At 37.8% G+C, this 20,011-nt stretch overlaps 1 protein-coding gene across 1 annotated transcript in view; it reads left to right on the top strand.

Moving 5' to 3' along the window:
* Nucleotides 1–20,011, top strand: part of LOC306843003 (centrosomal protein of 126 kDa-like) — a gene marked incomplete at its 5' end in the record, with an annotated part of 45,946 nt that overhangs the window by 3,002 nt on the left and 22,933 nt on the right. The window contains 1 exon segment of the mRNA XM_079374250.1: nucleotides 16,452–16,507. Coding sequence (XP_079230376.1) covers nucleotides 16,452–16,507 — 56 coding nt within the window.

The raw sequence follows: 20,011 nt of genomic DNA, 5'->3' as shown, positions 1-20,011 counted from the left end.
GACATCTAAGAGCTAATAGTATTTGACACTAATATGGAATAAACATATATCCAATAAAAACTACTGTTAAATACTCACAGTGAAATTCGTAGTGGTTCCTTTTCTACACTAAATGGTGCCTCGTGAGCTCAGACCTAGCAATGGTGGGTTACACTAATGGGAACAAAAAAAAAAAAAAGTTATAGCAGAAACTATGTTAGAAACTAACAGGTGGATCTTGTGGACTGCAGCGAGCCCTACTTGATCGGCTCGGCTCTCTCGCTCTCACCACGCACAGGAACTTGAATTCACTACTGCGGTGAATTCGGTTTCTCTCAGGCGCATGCGCACACGTTTTTTGCTGCAAAGCTTGTTCGGCCAACACAGATTTTTCACTTCTGCTTGATAGATTGGCTGAGCACAATTTAATATGTTCTGTGAATGTAAATTTTTTATTTTAACTTCAGACCTTCAGCTAAAATTACTACAGTGCATTTTTTTGTTTGGGGACAATTATTGGGAAGCAATTTGTTGAGCCAATATTTATTTGTCAGTTTCCAAAATTTTTCAAAATGTAAATTTTTTTAGTGTTTTCTCTGAAATTGTTGACTAGTAGATTACGTTGCATCCTTATTACCGCATTTCTGCATCAGGTTAGTAACATATGATGGAGCATATGGGCACAACAACTGGATCTTTAGAGTAGAGCCCTGCATTTCGGCCCGGGCCCGATGGGCCCCGACTTTTTTTACGCCTCTAGGGCCGGGCTTCGGGCCAATTTCCACATCATAGTTCAGACGCATAGTTTCTCCTTATTTTATAATGTAGACATCTATTGATTAGCGATGAAAAAAATTGCCGCGCTGGTGGAGACAACACGAGACCGTGCCACGACTGAGAGCAGCTCGATGGTGTTTAGTGTCCCGCAGCAGCAGGTGCGCAAATGACTTCAGCAGCTGAATAGTTCTGCATTCAATAGGCTAAAGCTTGCTGAAAAATCCCAGCAAACATAACCATGAATGTGTCTGCGGGAAATAGTAAGGAGATATTTGAATTATTTACTAATAAACTAATGTTTTCTGAGTCTGTGTCGCAAGGATGAAGTTGCTGATCCTGACTCGCCGTCTCCTCATTAGACGCACCTTTAGAGAGAAATGCGTCTTTATTGATTATGATTAAAATTATAATAAAAGAGTTTGTTTTCAATTTATTTCGTTAAGTGATAATTGAAAGCTTTCTATAGATATATATATCATGTCTGTGAGGCATGTATTCGCTCAGCTTCGGTTCATTTTTGTGAAGCGCTCCTGTTCAAGACGGCAGGAAGCGCATGCTTGTTTTCTTTGTTTTATAAAAGAACTACCTTTTGTTGGTATTGTGAGTGCACACAAATACAAGTAGACCCTTTACAGGTCCTAATGATGTCCGAAAGGCTATTATTTGTTTCCACTGAAAGCAATGCAAGTGTTTGCTGGTGCCTCCATGTCCTGCAGAGCGCGCTTTAGCTTCCACTCTCCACACAAACTTAGATATAGGCTAGCGCACATTATTATTATAGCAGGTTTAACGTTTAAACATTGTTATATACTTGAACTGTTTTAGTATATCTATAGATTTTATTTTAGGCAAGTCGTGATGATATGAGAAGGCTAAATTGATCAAACATAGGCTATGATCAGCTCATGCCGCTGGCCCCTTGGTCGTTACTTTAAAAAAAACAAAAACTTGTAGGCTATTTAACGAACAAAAATGCTCCAAACGTTTTTCTAAATTAATTTAATAAAAAAACAAAACGAAATATAATAATTTTGCCATTACACACAAAATGGAACTATTTTAATAGCCGAAACAGTAGTATAAACTGTTTTAGGAGAAGGGGGAAAAAAAGACGGGCTCGTGTCGGACGTGGGCCGGGCTAGGGCCTGAGAGTCTCGGGCCAGGGCCGGGCTAGGGCCTAAATTTGAGGCCCGTGCAGGGCTCTACTTTAGAGATCCAGCTAACACTTGATATTAGTTCAAGTGTACTTGGACTGTAAGGGCTAAAAGAATTTCCGTTTAGGTCAACTGGATGTTATTCAACCAACCTAAATAGGGTGAGCCTAACCTCTATTTACTGTAATGTTACTCTAGCTAAGTATATATGGGAAACCATGACACAACCAAACCAAAGCTACTATCAGAGAAAGTAATGTTGGTCGGCTTATATCTTAGTAGTGGTCATGACCTCTGGCTAGAGATAATGTTGCTTTATTCAAGTGTGAGAAAAAAAGATTCCAGCACTACTTGTGATGAAGGAGACTTTATTACTTAAACAATACCGACATGTTTCAGCGTAAGAGCCTTCCTCAGGGTATTCAACGCACATTATACGCGAAAAGCACATCTCCGTACTGGATTACTCATTCACAAATTAGCAACAGCTGACAAGCTTAACTCAAGTCATCACACTGATTAATAGGAGTTAACTCTCCACAAGTAACAATCACCCAATCAGAGTAAGTCCACATCAAATTAACACACATTAAAAAACATACATTACATCATAGAAACTCTAAGAGAAAAGTCCTTGTTCATACCATTTGGAAACAGAATTTTCAAATCCAAAACACTCCCCGCTTCTTTCTTATACAATCAATGTTACCACCTCTTGAATTCTGTTTAACCTTTTCAATTCCAAGAAAGAAGAAAGATAATAATAATAATAATAATAATAATACATTTTATTTGAAAGCGCCTTTCAGGACACCCAAGGACACTGTACAAATCAACGAACAAAATACACTTAAAACATCAGAGCAGGTAACAGTTAAAACAAGGTGCAACATGACAAGGTAAGTACATGACTAATCGATGTAAGACAAACGAAACAGATAAGTCTTGAGTCTAGATTTGAACAACGGAAGAGAGTCTATGGCACGGAGATCTGGGGGGAGGGAATTCCAGAGCTGGGGAGCAGCACAACCAAATGCTCTGCGGCCCATGGTCACAAGTTTAACGGGTGGAACAGAAAGCTGAAGAGTAGAGGAAGAATGAAGAGTGCGAGCTGGAATAACAACATGAAGAAGATCCGAGATATAAGAAGGGGCCAGACTATGAAGTGCTTTAAATGTAATGAGGAGTATTTTAAAGTTAATTCTTTGTTTTATGGGGAGCCAGTGGAGTTGTTGCAAAGTAGAAGTGATATGGAAAAAGTTCGGAGTCTGAGTTATGATCCGTGCTGCAGAGTTTTGAAGGAGCTGCAGTTTCTGGAGGGATTTATTAGGAAGACCATAGAGAAGCGAATTGCAATAATCAATCCGGGAGGTGACGAGGGAGTGCACGAGGATAGCAGTGGTGTGGGGGGTGAGTGAAGGACGAAGACGAGAGATATTACGTAAGTGAAAATATGCAGATCGAGTGATAGTATTGATATGTGACCGAAAAGATAATGTACTATCGAGGATGACGCCCAGGCTCTTAACTTGAGGGGAAGGAAAAACAGATAAGTTATTAATGACTATTGAAGAGCATTTGTATTTGGAGAGAATGGATGGGGTACCTATGAGAAGGACTTCTGTTTTAGAATTGTTAAGTTTAAGAAAATTAGCGGAAAACCAGGAATGAATTGAGATGATATTTTATGGTTACATTCACAAACATGTCTTGCAACAGGACTCTTTAGATCCTTTCTATTTATTGCACTTCTGTGCTCTGTGATCCTTTCCTTTAATGAACGGGATGTTTCCTCAACAAATTTTATTACATGGACATAGAATTACAGGTGCATTTCAATAAATTAGAATGCCATGGAAAGGTTCATTTATTTCAGTATTTCAACTCAAATTGTGAAACTCGTGTATTAAATAAATTCAATGCACACAGACTGAAGTAGTCAAGTCTTTGGTTCTTTTAATTGTGATGGTTTAGGCTCACATTTAATAAAAAATAAAAATTTTAGTGAATTATTTGCCCTCTGGAAAGTATGTTAATTTACTGTATATGCACTCAATACTTGGTAGGGGCTCCTTTTGCTTTAATTACTGCCTCAATTCGGCGTGGTATGGAGGTGATCAGTTTGTGGCACTGCTGAGGTGGTATGGAAGCCCAGGTTGCTTTGATAGCGGCCTTCGGGTCATCTGCATTGTTGGGTCTGGTGTCTCTCATCTTACTCTTGACAATATCCCATAGATTCTCTATGGGGTTCAGGTCAGGCAAGTTTGCTGGCCAATCAAGCACAGTAACACCATGGTCATTGAACCAACTTTTGGTACCTTTGGCAGTGTGGGCAGGTGCCAAGTCCTGCTGGAAAATGAAATCAGCATCTCCATAAAGCTTGTCAGCAGAAGGAAACATGAAGTGCTCTAAAATTTCCTGGTAGATGGCTGTGTTGACTGTGGACTTCAGAAAACACAGTGGACCAACACCAGCAGATGACATGGCAGCCCAAATCTAGGACTTCAAGAAACATAGATTCTGTGCCTCTCCACTCTTCCTCCAGACTCTGGGACCTTGATTTCCAAATGAAATGTAAAATTTACTTTCATCTGAAAAGAGGACTTTGGACCACTGAGCAACAGTCCAGTTCTTTTTCTCCACAGCCCAAGTAAGACGCTTCTGACGTTGTCTCTGGTTCAGAAGTGGCTTGGTAGCCCTTTTCCTGAAGACTAGCTTCAGTCCATTCCTTGTGAAGGTCTCACAAGTGTTTGAATCAGCTTTGCTTGTCAGTATTCTCAAGCTTGCAGTCATCCCTGTTGCTTGTGCACCTTTTCCAACCCAAATTCTTCCTTCCAGTCAACTTTGCATTTAATATGCTTTGATACAGCACTCTGTAAACAGCCACACCTTTCAGTAATGACCCTCTGTGACTTACCCTCTTTGTGGAGGGCGTCAATGTTCGTCTTCTGGATCATTTCCAAGTCAGCAGTCTTCTCCATTATTGTGGTTTCAAAGAACAAGAGATACCCAGAATTTATACTGTAGGGATGGTCATTAATTGAAACTCAAATGTAAATATTCTAATGTTTTGAGATACTGATTTTTGACTTTCATGAGCTGTAAGCTCTAATCATCAAAATTAAAACAAAAAAACATTTGAAATGTTTTACTTTACATGCAATGAATCTAAAATATATGAAAGTTTCACTTTTTGAAATAACTTACAAGAAAAAATTAACTTTTTTCACAACATTCTAATTTATTGAGATGCACCTGTATATAAATCACATTATTTGTCTTACATGTTATAAAACTCTTGATAAAATAGGACTTTTATTTTCAGGATGATTAAAAAAAACTTTACATTTTATGTGAATTTACAGTTAACACAATTGCCACATTTAAAATTGCCCAATCAAACCTGACCTGTAAAAGTATGTATATAGAACATGCTTTTACAACTCTATTCCTTATATTACTAGCCCTTTTATAGGTAATTAATGGTTCTTTATTAAATACCCCATTATGTTAGTTGTCTTTGGGGTATATGTTGATGTTGATGATGACGGATGAAACCTTCAGCCACCATTGGATACCTTCGTTGGGCCAATTGCGTGGACCTTACACACTGATCAGACAAAACCCATTAAACGTGTCTGTTGCTGTTTATCTGCATCTATCGATGCAGTGTGAACTGGCCTTAAAATGTAGGCCGTGTAATATTAACTAAAACATGGTATATTTTTAAATTCATTAATTTATTATTAGATACCATTGGATAAAGTGTAAAACAGTGATGATTTTAGGAGGACAAATGAAAGCGGTGCAGGTAGGTGAACATGGTATTTCAAAACCAGACTGTCTGACCTAAAACTGGACAGATGATCACCCTATATAGACCACTTTTGTAAAACTTTTATGGTGTTTTCGAGTTTTAAAGCCCCATTCCCTGCATGGAAAAGAACAACTCTTCCAATATTTTCCTTTGGGGTCTCATGGGAGAGTCACAGGTGGTTGGAAAGACATGATGAAAGTAAATGAAATGTTTTCATTTTTGGGTGAACTATACCTTTAAATTCTTCACTTCCCAAACTGTGAAACAAGATAATACACCATTCACAGTTTAAACTCAGCCTGTTATTGGAATAACAATTCTCCAACAAACAGCGTGAGCCAAGCACGCTTTACTGATGCCCATCCACCCCCTTCCACATAGACAGAACTTTCACAACACTGTCAAGGGATTGCTTGGGATAGGAAGGTTGCCGCAATTCTTTGATGCCGCAGCAGGATTCCATTAAAGATGTGTGGTATGAGACAATGACAGGCTTTCAGAACTGCACTTCACATAGTGGTAGTGCTGGCAAGAGACAAAGAGACAGAAGGAAAGAACAGCGAGAGAGTGAGGACAGCTAAAAAAGGGCATGTTTAATGAAGTCCCAGAACAAAAAGAGGTATACACACTCTCACACTCCAAAAGAGCTAGTGCAGGCCTTTGTTTTTATAAGCTTCCAAGGAAATGTTTAGCACAATCTGCATGTGCACGTTACTGATAATAATTCCTTACTTTTATATACAGCTTTTTTCATGCTCAAAACATTTTAAAAAGAGATCTTCTGAATCTTCTGAGCCCCCGCCAGTGTTTATAATCTACCTGGATGATGCAACTCCAGATAAAGAGCACAAGAATGCGCTCCACACACCAGCTGACGGTGAGAGGAGATGGAGACGGTTGTAGGCAAACAGCAAATGTGATGGTTAGGTGGTAATGGGATTTTTAGTATCCACAGAGAGTCACGACCTAAGTTTGACTTCTGATCGAAAAGACTGTTTTTTTTTTACGTTTCCATCAACATGCTGGGGCAATAGGACCCTGAACAGCAGAAAATAATACAGCAGAAAAAATACAGTAAATAAAGCAAAAAGATTTTATATTTTCTAGTTAGTTGTGAATATTAAACATTAATACTTGAGCATGTGAAAACAGCTTTAATGTACTAAATATTAAGACTGTTTGTTGTATTAAGTTCTCATCTATTTAATTCCAAAGTAAAAAAAAAACAGACTCAAGCAGTCAATAATTTAAAAAAGGTATAAAATTAAGTTATATAGACTGGACTAATGTGCTGGTAGTCCCAGCTTGCATAAGGGCATGAATAATTAATATTGTTGCATTTTGCCAGTTTTATTTACACTGTTATTTTGAAAGCAAGTTGTTTTGCATCACCTGGAGTTAATTTTCTATGAATTGTTTGGGTTTAGAAATTATACACTGATTGTAACCATTTTTGTGTTTTGTGTGCCAGGTGTTGAGATGTGTGTGTAACTGAATCTATTGTTTGTCAAAGTCTAATGCTATATTATTTTTAAAAAAAAAATTTAAAAAAAGAGAGAGAGAGAACATGTATCTCTCTGCATCACTGGCCTGTTTAAAATCTGCCACTGCAACAGATTTGTATGTTAATCTAATTAACATTTACTATTATTACACATATTTTACTATTATTATTGTTGTTTCAAGCAATATATGGCATATTGAAGATTCAGAAATACTGTACTGAGGAATGATATGATACTCTGATGAAAATTACCACTGAATGGTGAAAGTTACTATGGAATCCCTCGGAGTGCATTAAAAATTTATCAAAGACTGTCAAAGTAGCCAGAGAATGTTGAAATATCAAGTCAAGAAAAAAAATCTGGAGTATTAGCATGGACTACCTTGAAAACTCATCTTTCCCAAGGATAGATTGCTGATACATGTCAGCTTCTGTTACTATTTGTGGGAGACAGACATGCCTGCTCTGTCATTCAGTGTCAGTCAGCAGCATACTAAGATGAAAGTCTGTTGAGGCGTACAGTGGTTTAATCAGAGATTTGGGGTTTGATGTTGAAAGCATAGGCCACTAATGGATTCAATAGATGTAGAGTCTCCAGAGAGGGGATTTTGAGCAGCAGGGATTACATGAAAAACCACCATCTTAGTTCACTGTAGCCATATAAGCCCACTCGTGATTAGGGCAATGTATGCATGGCAAGAAGTCAAAATCCCTTTGAGACATTTTTACACCATCAAAGAAAAGAAATGTCTTTATCTTGTACACAAATATATTTCTGATCGATAGCAAATAGCAAATTTCTTTGACTAAATATAAATGCATTTGTGCAACAAGAAATAAATAAAAAAACAATATGCAGTATGATTTGACAGCTTGGTTATAACAATACAATTAAAATAAGAAAACACAAAAGGGAGTGTGTACTTTAAGTTAACAGAGCTGAAAAAGACTTGTTCGAACACTAAAAAAAAACATTCTGTATATATATAGTATATATAGTGCCCTCCAAAAGTATTGGAACCGTAAAGTCAAAATTGCTCTGTTGGCTGTGGAGTCAAGACATTTACAAATATGATTAAAAGATGATTATGAGACAAAACTATAGAATGTCACGTTTTATTGTTGGGTGATTCAACACATAGATGTTTTACCAGCTAAGAAGTTCAGCACTTTTAGGGTGCTTTCACACTTGGTTCGATTGCCTGGTCCGAACCTGAGTTCGATTGCTCCCCCCTCGACTGCGTTCATATTTTATTTGGGTCCGAACCATGGTTCGTTTGCGTCATAAAGCCAGCAGCTGTTTACCCCGTTGCTTAGTAACGACGGCGCGGTAGAAGGCGGCAAAATACATAAGATTGCTCTCTGCACTTTTATATATTTATGTTTTTGAACCGTTTGTTTTCTTTACAAAGCTTCAGTGCATAATGGCACTTATACGTCCGTCTTAAATGCACTGCAAATGCTCTAAAGAACGCTGAAAGTGAACAGAAATTAGATATACAGCTCTCTGCTAGCAGCGCGTCAGTCCCGCTCGTCAGGAAAGTGAGTGAAACACACAAACACACATTTTTATCAAATAATACGTCGTTAATAGCAGTTCACTTCCATGATTTGGTACGATTTCGTTCACATCAGCAACGAACCATACCGGAGTTCACATGAACCGTACCCCAGACTACCGTTTTTAAGCAGACACGGTTGCGGTTCGCGGGTGCGCACCCGAGGTCGGAAGTCAGTGTTCACATCATCCAAACGAACCGAACTCTGAAGTCAATCGCACCCGGGTGCACACCGAAAGTGCTAGTGTGAAAGCACCCTTAGAGTTTCATCCCTCTATCTGATGCTAGTATAAGTATTGGAACAGTTGCCTCACAGGTCTTTCTAAGTGATCGGCTGTGTCCTGTTGCATTAATTCTTCAGATATTAAAAGCAGGGAATGTGTCGTATCAGTTATATCCATTACTTCTGCATTCTGAATCTTGCATTCGATGATGACACACACAAACCAGGATGAAGATGAAGGAGCTGACTTCGAGAGAAAAGCAAGCAATTTGGATGCCAAAATAAAAGAAGTCAGTTAGAGCTATAGCAAAAACAAAGGGCATGGAGAAATCAAGAGTTTGGAAACCACCAGCGACACCAGCAACCAACAACTACCTGATCGGCTGAGAAAACAACAGCAGTTGATGACAGACAAATCATAAAAGCTGTGAAAATGAATCCTAAAAGACATGTCTGTAAAATCACCAACAACTTCCAGAAAGCTGGGGTGATGCTCTGACAATCTACTGTCCTCAGGAGACTTTGACACAGAGAGAAAATGCCACCAGATTCATTGGGAAGTGCTTCATATTGCATCAGGACAATGACCCAAAACACCCTGCCAGTTCAGTCAAGGAATTTATAAGGGCAAAGAAATGGAAAGTCTTAGATTGCCCAAGTCAATCTCCAGATTTAAATCCGATTGAACATGAATTTCACCAGCTGAAAAGGAGATTAAAGGCAGAAACTCCCCAAAACAAGCAACAATTGGAACTGGCTGCATTAAAGGCTGGGAAAAGTATTTTCAAAGGATGAGTCCAAGAGTCTGGTGATGTCTATGGGTCACAGACTCACTGCTGTAATTGTGCGCAAGAGATCTGCAACTAAATAATAGCTTTTAATCTTTTATATCTGCCTTATGTTCAACTATTTTCTCTTGGCTCTCTGCGAAGGCAGACGCTTTTTCTCTCCTCTCCTCCCCTTATCTTCCCTGCTTGCTCTCTCGTCTTGTCTATTGTCTAATACTTGAGAGACTCTTTCTGCACTGCTCTCCAAACCGAAAAATCATGGATTTGATCAACTGGTCTCTCAACGCAATTGACACCATATTCTCTACAAGAGCCCTGGGCTCGGGGGAGCCCAATTGTCCGGACGGGACGTTCGCTACTGGCTACACGATGGACGCATTGGAGAGATGGTGGGTCGTGTGTCTGGCGGCTCTTTCCGTGGAGGACATTGAAGACATCTACCTATTCGGAACCATGATAACGGGTTTTCTGCTGATTGTATTAGGCTTTGCCCTGGGTTATCAGAGAATTCAGAAGACGGGAACAGCTGCCCAAAGCCTCACAAGGCTGCCCGTCATGATTGAAGCAGTGGGCAGAGCGGTCAGCATTGAGACTGAAACCATCAACCGCAATATGGATTCTATCATGGAGAAGCTCATGGCTGTGCTGAGAAAAATTGATGGACTTGGAGACCAGAATGGACAAAGAGAGCTGTGAAATTGGTATGCAGCCGCTCGCACCAAGACCAAACAATCTTATCATCTTTCGGCTTCCCAAAACAACAGAACTGCCTCGGACAAGGTCGTTCTGGAAACAACTCCCCCGGAAGGGCACTGCAGTGAGACGCTCTTGCTTCCTGACCCCTCCCACAGACACCTGGTGACTGTCGACTCCGTCTGGGTCCCGATCAAGACCGTTTCCATGGCAATGCAATTGCTGCATCGCTATCACAATCTGCAGACTGAGCCAACTTGTTTTGGATACCAGCGGGGTGGATTTCCAGGCCTACAAATACAAGAACTCACATCACACACATACCCATATATACAGACATTACATTCACCCCCCCCCCACCCCCGATCCCTCGCCTTCGCTGCTTTGTTCCGCCAGTCCGACAGGCGGGTCTGCGATCGGCGCTGATAATAGCTGCTGGACCGGATGGCTGTTTGTAGGAGCTGGATTACCCCCCACCTGTTGCAAGTCGTGTGTCTATGGTGTATTGATTATGTGCTTTTGTTGCTGGGGTGTTTTTTTCTGTTCTCACACTGTACTCCCATAGGAGCATAGTCTGGGGGTTATTTTTTTCTCCCCTCCTTCCTCATGTTTAAGCTGTATTTTTTCCTCAATTCCCTGTCTTCCTGTCCTGTCCACCCCCTTGTCATATTGTATTGTATGTATGTTTGTGTATGTACGGACAGGTTGATGGCTAATTTCGCTGGTCCTTGTGACTAGTGACAATAAAGGGCTACTACTACTACTACTAACTGTCCCAATACTTATGCTCACATCAATGAGTGGGATGGACTCTAAAAGTGCTGTTCTTTTTATTTGGTAAAACATGTATGTGTTGAAACGGCTAATAATAAATTGTGACATTCTGTAGTTTTGTCTCATATTCATCTTTTAATCATATTTGCAAATGTCTTGACATATATAATTTTTTTGTGTGTGTGTGTGTGCGTGTGCGTTTGTGTGAGCGTGTGTCCAGAATGATGCTGAAGGCATACCGTACCAAAAAATGTAATAATATTACCAATTATTGCCAAAGGACCAAAACTAGACAGGGAAACAGAAAGAGATGCAGGGAATGTATAAACAACTTCTCCAAAATAACCATCTGCACACCTTTTTAGGAACATTTGCCTCATACTTTTTTAAAAATATTTTTACATTCTCTCCCCACTATCACAAGAACTATGAATCACTAAGAGCTAGCAAACATTATAAAATGCAATTGCATGAATGTTGATATTTTCTTGTAACATGGACTTCAGTTAGTCATGTAACTTACATTAATTTTTTCAGAAGCATTTTTCATATACAATAATGAACACTTTAGACAAAATATTGCAGTCAGTTTTTGCTCCAGCAACAAAATATTTCCAAACAGTGCCACAGAAGAACAAACCATTGGGCGTTTCTGAGCTTCACATACTTTTGCAGACTACATTCAATGGAAAGTATGCCTATCTCAAGCCTGCTTGAAAGGTTCTAAATGTTGCTAGACTGTTTTATGCATATATCCGTTTATAGTAAGTCTCAGAAGCTAGATTTGTGTAGTTGCTAGATTGGTCACTTTTTTGTAGAAAAAAAGTCACTAAATCGATCTGAAAAGTCATTAAATTTCACAAAAATATTGTCAAGTTGGCTACACAGTCTAAACATAGTAATTGTGTTTTGTTCCAGTGAACCAGTGTTTTTGAGTGAATCGCGTTGAGTGAATGTTTCAGTGACTCAAAGACAATCACATGTTTCGTTCTTGAATAAATCAGTGTTCAAATTAATCAGCTGACTGAATGATTTAATGCTTCACTCATAAAGGCAGTTATCACCACCTACTGATGTAAGATTGTAAATGGAAAAATAGACTTGGCAGTACCTCTAGACTCTAGAACATATCATATTTTGATCTTCCTTTTAAAACAAATATGTTTGCCTTTTCAAATACTATAAATTAGAAGACTCAACAAATCAGTTATGATTCTGTTCATAACTGATTTGTGTCGAGTCTGACAAGATATGTCAGATTTGCTTTAAATGTACTGCAAACTCCACCAACATTCTTAGGGCCATATTTAATAACAGCTTGTGCCAGCATAAATCGTCTTCAGATGTTAAAAAAAAATCAGGCAGGATTTACTAAAGACTTGAGGTGGAAACGGTTTTGTGACTAACCTTATTGCATACAAAGGCCCTTTAAGGCAAGTAATTTCACTCGGCAGCCATCTTTGAAATGCCTCTTGGGCAGCCATTTCAGTCATACAAGTACAGCTCCTAACGCTCTGAAAAAGGAAACATCAAGTTCTCCGAGCTGTTCACCAAACTTACAGTTAAATTCCATATTTGAAATATCAGTGAAATCTGGCAATGTTACGGTGTAATTTTTTTTTTAATGCTCAAATAGCATTAAGACCAGCCAATGCACATGTTCGGTCCTAAGGGTGTGTCTCAGAACACTGATTGTTATATTGTTATATAGCAGAATTCTATATAATTCTATTGGAGCTTCTAACAACAGCTTCAGTGACGCAATGACCAATTAGCAATTAGCTTTTATATAGAGGGTGAGAATATTATGCCATTTTGTGTGTGTTGCATTTTCTCCCATTCATAAGTAATATGAATGCACTGTCTTTGTATATCTAAATTCTTTGATTGCAAATGCATTTGTAGGAGTTTTCTATTCAGGCACAAATTTTATGGAAGCAGAGTATTTTAATGAATCATGCAAGGTTTTCAGTAGTCAGTTTACTGCTATTGGTGCCATTATTTAATGCCCAAAAAACATGTCTTAACTCATTTTGCTTCTATGTTGTTAGTAGTTCACCCACATCTGATTATCATGCACTGCGTCCAAAATCAAATACTTCCCTACTAAGGCTACTATATAGTACATGAAAAACATTATATCAATGGAGTAATATAGTAACCTAAAAAAGCAGGTGAAAAGTACCCAGATGACCTACTAGTTTTGGTGAGATTCTGAAATGCACATCTGATGGACACTTCCCTATCCTATGAGGCCATGAAAGAGGATTTATAAATGACAATGAAGTGACAAAAGACCAAGTTCTATCTTGAAACTCTAGATCAGGCTGATGGGTCGTTAACGCAAAATGATGATATTCACAGTGTTAAACTACTTGGCACAAGCTGGTTTTGTTCATGTTGCATACATAGCCAATGAACTTGCTGCATTACATTGAAATGGCTGGTTCCTCTGAAACCCACCACCTTCCCCAGCTCCACCTGTATGGATCTCCTATGGGTTATTATATATGCTATTTGTGCAGCAGCAGTATGTCTTAAATACTCACAGCTTCTATTCCACCAAGACCAAATACTTTAACATTGTCATATCCATTGCTGTCATATCATGCTGAATTACTTACTTTACTTACTTTACTTTACTTTTGTCATTTAGCAGACGCTTTTGTCCAAAGCGACTTACAAATAAGAAAAAGTAACTAAAACTAAAAAGTTACAACTCTATAAATACTATCTACCCACATATTTAAGAAAATAAAGAAATTAAATAAAATTAACACATGCATATAACAACAACATTTCAATAATAAACATATCAATGAAAAAATTAAATAAAAAGCTACTACTATCCCTTGCCGGTGTCCCTGCCCGGTGGAGTCGCACGGTAGAGTCGATGGTCTTTACACTCTTTGGTCTTCACACTAAGAGGGCTTCACACGACGACTGCACGATTACCATGCAGAAGAAAAAAATATGGTTGAACTATCCTTAATATATAAAGCCATACAATGTATTTTGAGTCTCATTTTGTATTGTGGTCTAAAACGTGTATACGTAAAGAAATTATAAAATATTTTCTCTCCTTTCTGTGCACCCAGGGTGATCGGTTTAATGGTGAGTGCCAATACAGGGAGTGATGACATCAAGCTGACACCTGCTCTGATAGATTCATGATTGTAGAGGGCATTTTCTCTTTCATGTCGTACAGTATTGCAGGGAGATCTCCCTCCTACGCAGAGAACGTACAGAATGATGACACCAAATTTGAAAAGCTCTTTGAATAAGGAACATTATGAAAAGGAATAAGAAATGAAGACTCCGCGAGTGTCCTGTTGAATCCTCCTAGTAATTAGATCAAGGTAGATACGGCTCTGCATCTCAGCTCCACTGGGGCAATGTGACCCCCGCGATCAGTGATATGATGTGTGCTGCTGAATGTTGGAAGGAGAACAGGAACATGGGAAATGCAGCTCAGATATAGGAGACCAAAGTTAAAGAATTAAAGGGGGAGGGGGGGGGGGGGGGTATTGAATTTAGCAGTTGTTCATTTATTTAAAATACCACTTACGTCTGGCCTAGTCTGGCCTCATTTCACAATGTGGTCTCTCCAGATGCTTAAGTGTGCATAACAAGGTAACAATTCTCGATTTCAAGTTCAACGTTACTGTTGAAAGTTGTCTTGATTTGGTGAATGAATCATTAGAATGATTTAAGCTTCTTATGCTCACCAAGGCTGCATAATTTGGTCAAACACAGTAAACTGCAAACTGCGTTATATAGTAAAAATAAAACAGTAAAAATAGAGATATTAAGAAATATTACTACTAGTTAAAATAACCAGTTTAACATGTTTGAAAATGTTATTTATCCATGTATATCTATAAATTTTTGTTCTGAAATGCATTTTCATTAGTTTTTTGTATTAAACTTGTATTTGGATAAAAGTTTTAAAGTTTATCTAATATTTTTATTTTAATTAATAAAAACAATTAATTTTAATAGTCATCAACATTGCTTGTTAATTCTTTCACAATGAGTCACTATTTTATAATTATGCTCATATATTTTAGCATGCCTTTTCTATGAAGCTGCTTTGAAACAATATACACTGTAAAAAGCATTAATAGACTAGAATATTCTAGAACTTTCCAGTGCTGCCCCAAAAGAAACATTACTTTTTACAGATATTTGATAACCCCCCACCCACCCAAACCTCCCTAAAAAAATAATAATAACTGAAAGAGCTAATAGGAGATACTTTAAAACTATCAAAGCTAATCTGTAACATGTGATGTAAGAAAGCTATAGGCTTATAAAAAATGAACGATGTAGTTGCATCTTTGGATGTCCCATGAAAAAATCTGTGTGTTCTAACTTGAGATTGTAGTGTTTTCATCTACTGAAAGACTGTTTTAATATTTGAGTCAACAGCCCTAATGGTGGATGCATTCATGTTTATTTGCTCTTATGAGAACGGCATAATTATTGCTTCTGTCCTGATTAAAATTTAATCTTGGCATGCAGATGATTAACTATAGTTGTTTCACCAATTGGTCTTTCTTTTACAATAGCTAAGTATTAATTTACCACTATTCTATTTATTCAAGAAATAAACTGAACTGAACATATCGTGACAAACAAAGATCCTTGAGGAAAAGATTGCAATAATTAGTATTAATATAAAATAGCTGAAGTTACATACATCATGTGTAATGTTTCCATGGCAGTGTTGTTTCCATGAGATTCATTTTAGTCCCATCGAAACAGCCTAGTGAAGAAAGAAAATGTTCAAAATGACAAATATTGTATTTTTAACTCTCTCAGGATTGATTCAGTCTGAATAACCCGTATAGCAAATTGCAGCTTACAGTTATTGCAATTAGTCTGCAGGGAGAATGTATACCCTCTTTGGCCTGAAATCATATCCATCCATGAATTCTCTTAGTTATGAAGATAAAAGGAAACACATCTAGCAAGGACAAGCAGCAAACAAATGACCCTAGTTGTTTACATTTAAGCACAAGAATGGAGGTTGTAAAAAAGATCTGCAGTAAACTTTATATCGGAGTTGTGAAGAGCCTTATAATAGACAGGGGAAGGTTTTCGATAACTGAACTGGTGATCTGGAAAAGACAGATTGTACAAGGCTATTGCTTTTGTCTCATGATGTTCTCTATTTCCAGCATTGTTGTGGACAATCATCACCACTATCATCAGCTACACAGCAGGACTTATCAAGGTATGAACGTTATATATTTTTATATTACTAACAAACAAAGCTGCTTGTCCAATACTACTCTATATTTATGAGTTGATAGAACACTTTTTACCTTTAACTGGTGCTACATTAAAAAAAAAAAAACATTAAAATAATCGGATGTATAAACAACAAGCAACAATAATGGTCTTAGATTGCATAACGCACAATACAGCCAGATGATGCATTAGCATATCTGAGAGGTTTTTTGCACAGTTTACTGTATTTGGACACAGAAATGATTATGGTGATAATAGGCTGAGAGCAGGGGCTATTTGAAGGACACGGGCATGAAATAAAGAGTCTGTTGTGGTATACTGTGAAACACTCAGTTGCCACAGGGGAGATCAGCATCCAGCAGACAAAGACGCCCGACTGACTGATTGACTAAAATTGAGCGTTTAAGAGAAACAGAGAGGCAGCATTTGTCATTCATATTACTAAAGTACTACTGAACTGAACATAATGTGACAGACAAAGATCCTTGAGGAAAAGATTGCAATAATTAGTATTAATATAAAATAGCTGAAGTTACATACCCAGCATTTCAAACAACAGAAAGTGTTGTCCTTGCGAGGTTCACTGCACAGCAGTTGCACACACAATAGTGAACTTGTCAGCTCCTGTTGCCATGGAAACAAAACAACACCGCGATGGCTATATTTGACTTGAGAGGTTAGGTCAGGATATAGACGGTTTCATCGGGCGCACACGCCTGGCCCGAAGTTAACTTTCGGTCTGTGTTTGTTTATAGGTCTGGTTAGTGGCTCCGGCTACAAAGTTGAAGTGATGAGTAATGAAGTTGGGCTCAGGTTGTTGTGCTGTGGGATGTGTTTACCATACATTTATTTATTTGTGGCAACCCGCCACGATATCAAAACTGACCGATTTTCCAAAAGGCTTCGTTGAATAAACATGAACACGTAATGCACGTTTAAAAATCAAAATGATGTGCGGGTGTTTTTATATTACTGTATTTCTGAAGGAAGACTTTGCTTATCAAAAAATAATCTACTCTAGAGGGACTTAGGCTAGCTGTTGTTATTGATTCTATTTGGTCTACCGGAAGTTAAGTTAGGGCCACAAAAGCACGCATGCGCAGTAACGTTTGTTTATGTTGTTGCCATTTAAACCGTCTATACGAAGCGGAAACAACATGAGCATGTAAATGTAAGTTACACAACAGATGAGATTTTACAGTATACATATTTCTTTATAAATATTACCTGTTTACCGTGCTTCCCCCACTATTAGTCACTGTCCACACGGCTCCTTTATAAATGGTCAGGGATTGCTATAATCAGTGGAGTGGTGTAGTCATTGGTGTAGCCAGAGTTATAATTTGTTTTCAGTCATACATTGTTAAACTCATGCGCAAGCTCGTTCTCGCCTAGATATGGGCCATTAGTCACCGCCACACATGTCTCCCCTCATTGAGCGCAATAAGGTCACTTCGCCCTCTCTGATTTTGTCTCCTATGTCAGTGTTTTACAGTCAGAAGACGCTGAGAAGAGCAGCAAGGCTGAACCTGAGAGCAGGCGAGAATCAGCATGGCAGCCTCACACCACTCAGCCTCAAACACACCTCAGACACAGCATGCTGATTACACAGGATGAGCGATAGCACAGATATCACCCAATCTTCCACTTTCACAAAACACACGGGAATGGCTAACGCTAGCAAAGGGATGGAAGCCTTAGAAGCGAGTGCCACTGCTAGTACACAAAAGGGTAGGCCAAAATGTGAGGAAAAAAATCTATATCATTCAAAGATCATACAATTCTCATCAATAGTGGCATTAAAACACATTTTAGTTTTAATCTTTAAAAATATTCATTGTGCACAGGCAGTACTCCAAATAAAGTGTAATTATAATTTGTATATCAGTAAGTCTTGTGCAATATGCTAGTAATTATGATAATAGATTTGAACTATACTTAGTATGAAACAAATGTATTTTAAAAATATTAACATTTAAAATATTCATATTTTTGTGGAAACCATAATACATTTTTTAGAATTCTTTGAGTAATAGAAATTTCAAAAGAAAAAAAATAGAAGTATGTAATGGATTTGAAACAAATCTTTGCAACATTTTTAATTCTTAATGGATTTGCTTTCACTTTTTATCAGTTTAATGCTTCCTTGCTGAAAAGGGAAAGGACGTGACGTGTAGCCAAGCATGGTGTCCTATACTCGGAATTTGTGCTCTGCATTTAACTCATACAAGTGCACACACACACACACACACACACACACACACACGGAGCAGTGAGCAGCCATTTTTGCTGCAGAGCCTGGGGAGCAGTTGGGGGTTTGGTGCCTTGCTCAAGGGTCTCACCTCAGTCGTGGTGGTCATGACTGAGGTGAGGAAGAGAGAGCATTCACTCCCCCCACCTACAATCCCTGCTGGTACCAAGACTAAAACATTTGGGTTACAAGTCCGACTCTTAAACCATTAGGTCACAACTGCCCCAAATAAATAAATTCTGACCCCAAGTTTTTGTTGCTTCTTTTAGAAGTGTTGAAATATTATTTCAATCTTTTTACTTAAAAATTCCAAATTTAATTCAATTAACTAGCCTTTTTTGTTTATTGTGACCCTGGACCACAAAACCAGTCTTAAGTGGCTGGGGTATATTTGTAGCAATAGCCAAAAATACATTGTATGGGTAAAAATTATAGATTTTTCTTTTATGCCAAAAATCATTAGGATAAGATCATGTTCCATGAAGATATTTTGTAAATTTCTTAACGTAAATATATAAAAACTTCATTTTTGATTAGTAATATGCATTGCTAAGAACTTCATTTGGACAACTTTAAAGATGATTTTCTCAATATTTAGATTTTTTTGCACCCTCGGATTCCAGATTTTCAAATAGTTGTATCTCAGACAGATATTGTCCAATCCTAACAAACCATACATCAAATGTAAAGCTTATTTATTCAGCTTTCAGATTATAAAGGTTTTAAAAATTGACACTTAAGACTGGTTTTGTGGTCCAGTGTCCACTTTCTTTATTATTCTACAATGTCCTCATTGTATATCTGTATAGTTGTATGTACATATGTTTAAACTGTATTTATCTGTATTTGAACGTCTACTGTCAGTGTCTTGAATGTTAACTGTATGCACCAAGGGTCTGAGAGTAACGCAATTTCAATTATCTGTATGTATGTGCCGTACATGTGGAAGAATTGACAATAAAGCAGACTTGACTTGACAATTATTTGTGAAATTTACTAGCAATTTGTAAAAGTGAAAATTGTTTCTACAAGTCTATACAATCCATAAGTATTTTCACAGTGATGCCATAGAAGCGTTTTTGCTGAACAGTACTTAAAAGAACTGTTTTTTATTTTCTTAGTGCACATTTTATAAAATCATAAGAATGTTTTTCCACTATAAAGAACCTATAAAGAAGGGTTTAATGTGAGTAAAAGTTAGCTCTGGGGAGTGAATAAAATATTTTAATTGAATTA

The sequence above is a fragment of the Barbus barbus genome (assembly GCF_936440315.1).
Source record: "Barbus barbus genome assembly, chromosome: 23".
Classification (NCBI taxonomy): Eukaryota; Metazoa; Chordata; class Actinopteri; order Cypriniformes; family Cyprinidae; genus Barbus; species Barbus barbus.
The sequence above is the reverse complement of the archived record's forward strand: the minus strand, read 5'-3'. Positions and strand labels throughout refer to the sequence as shown.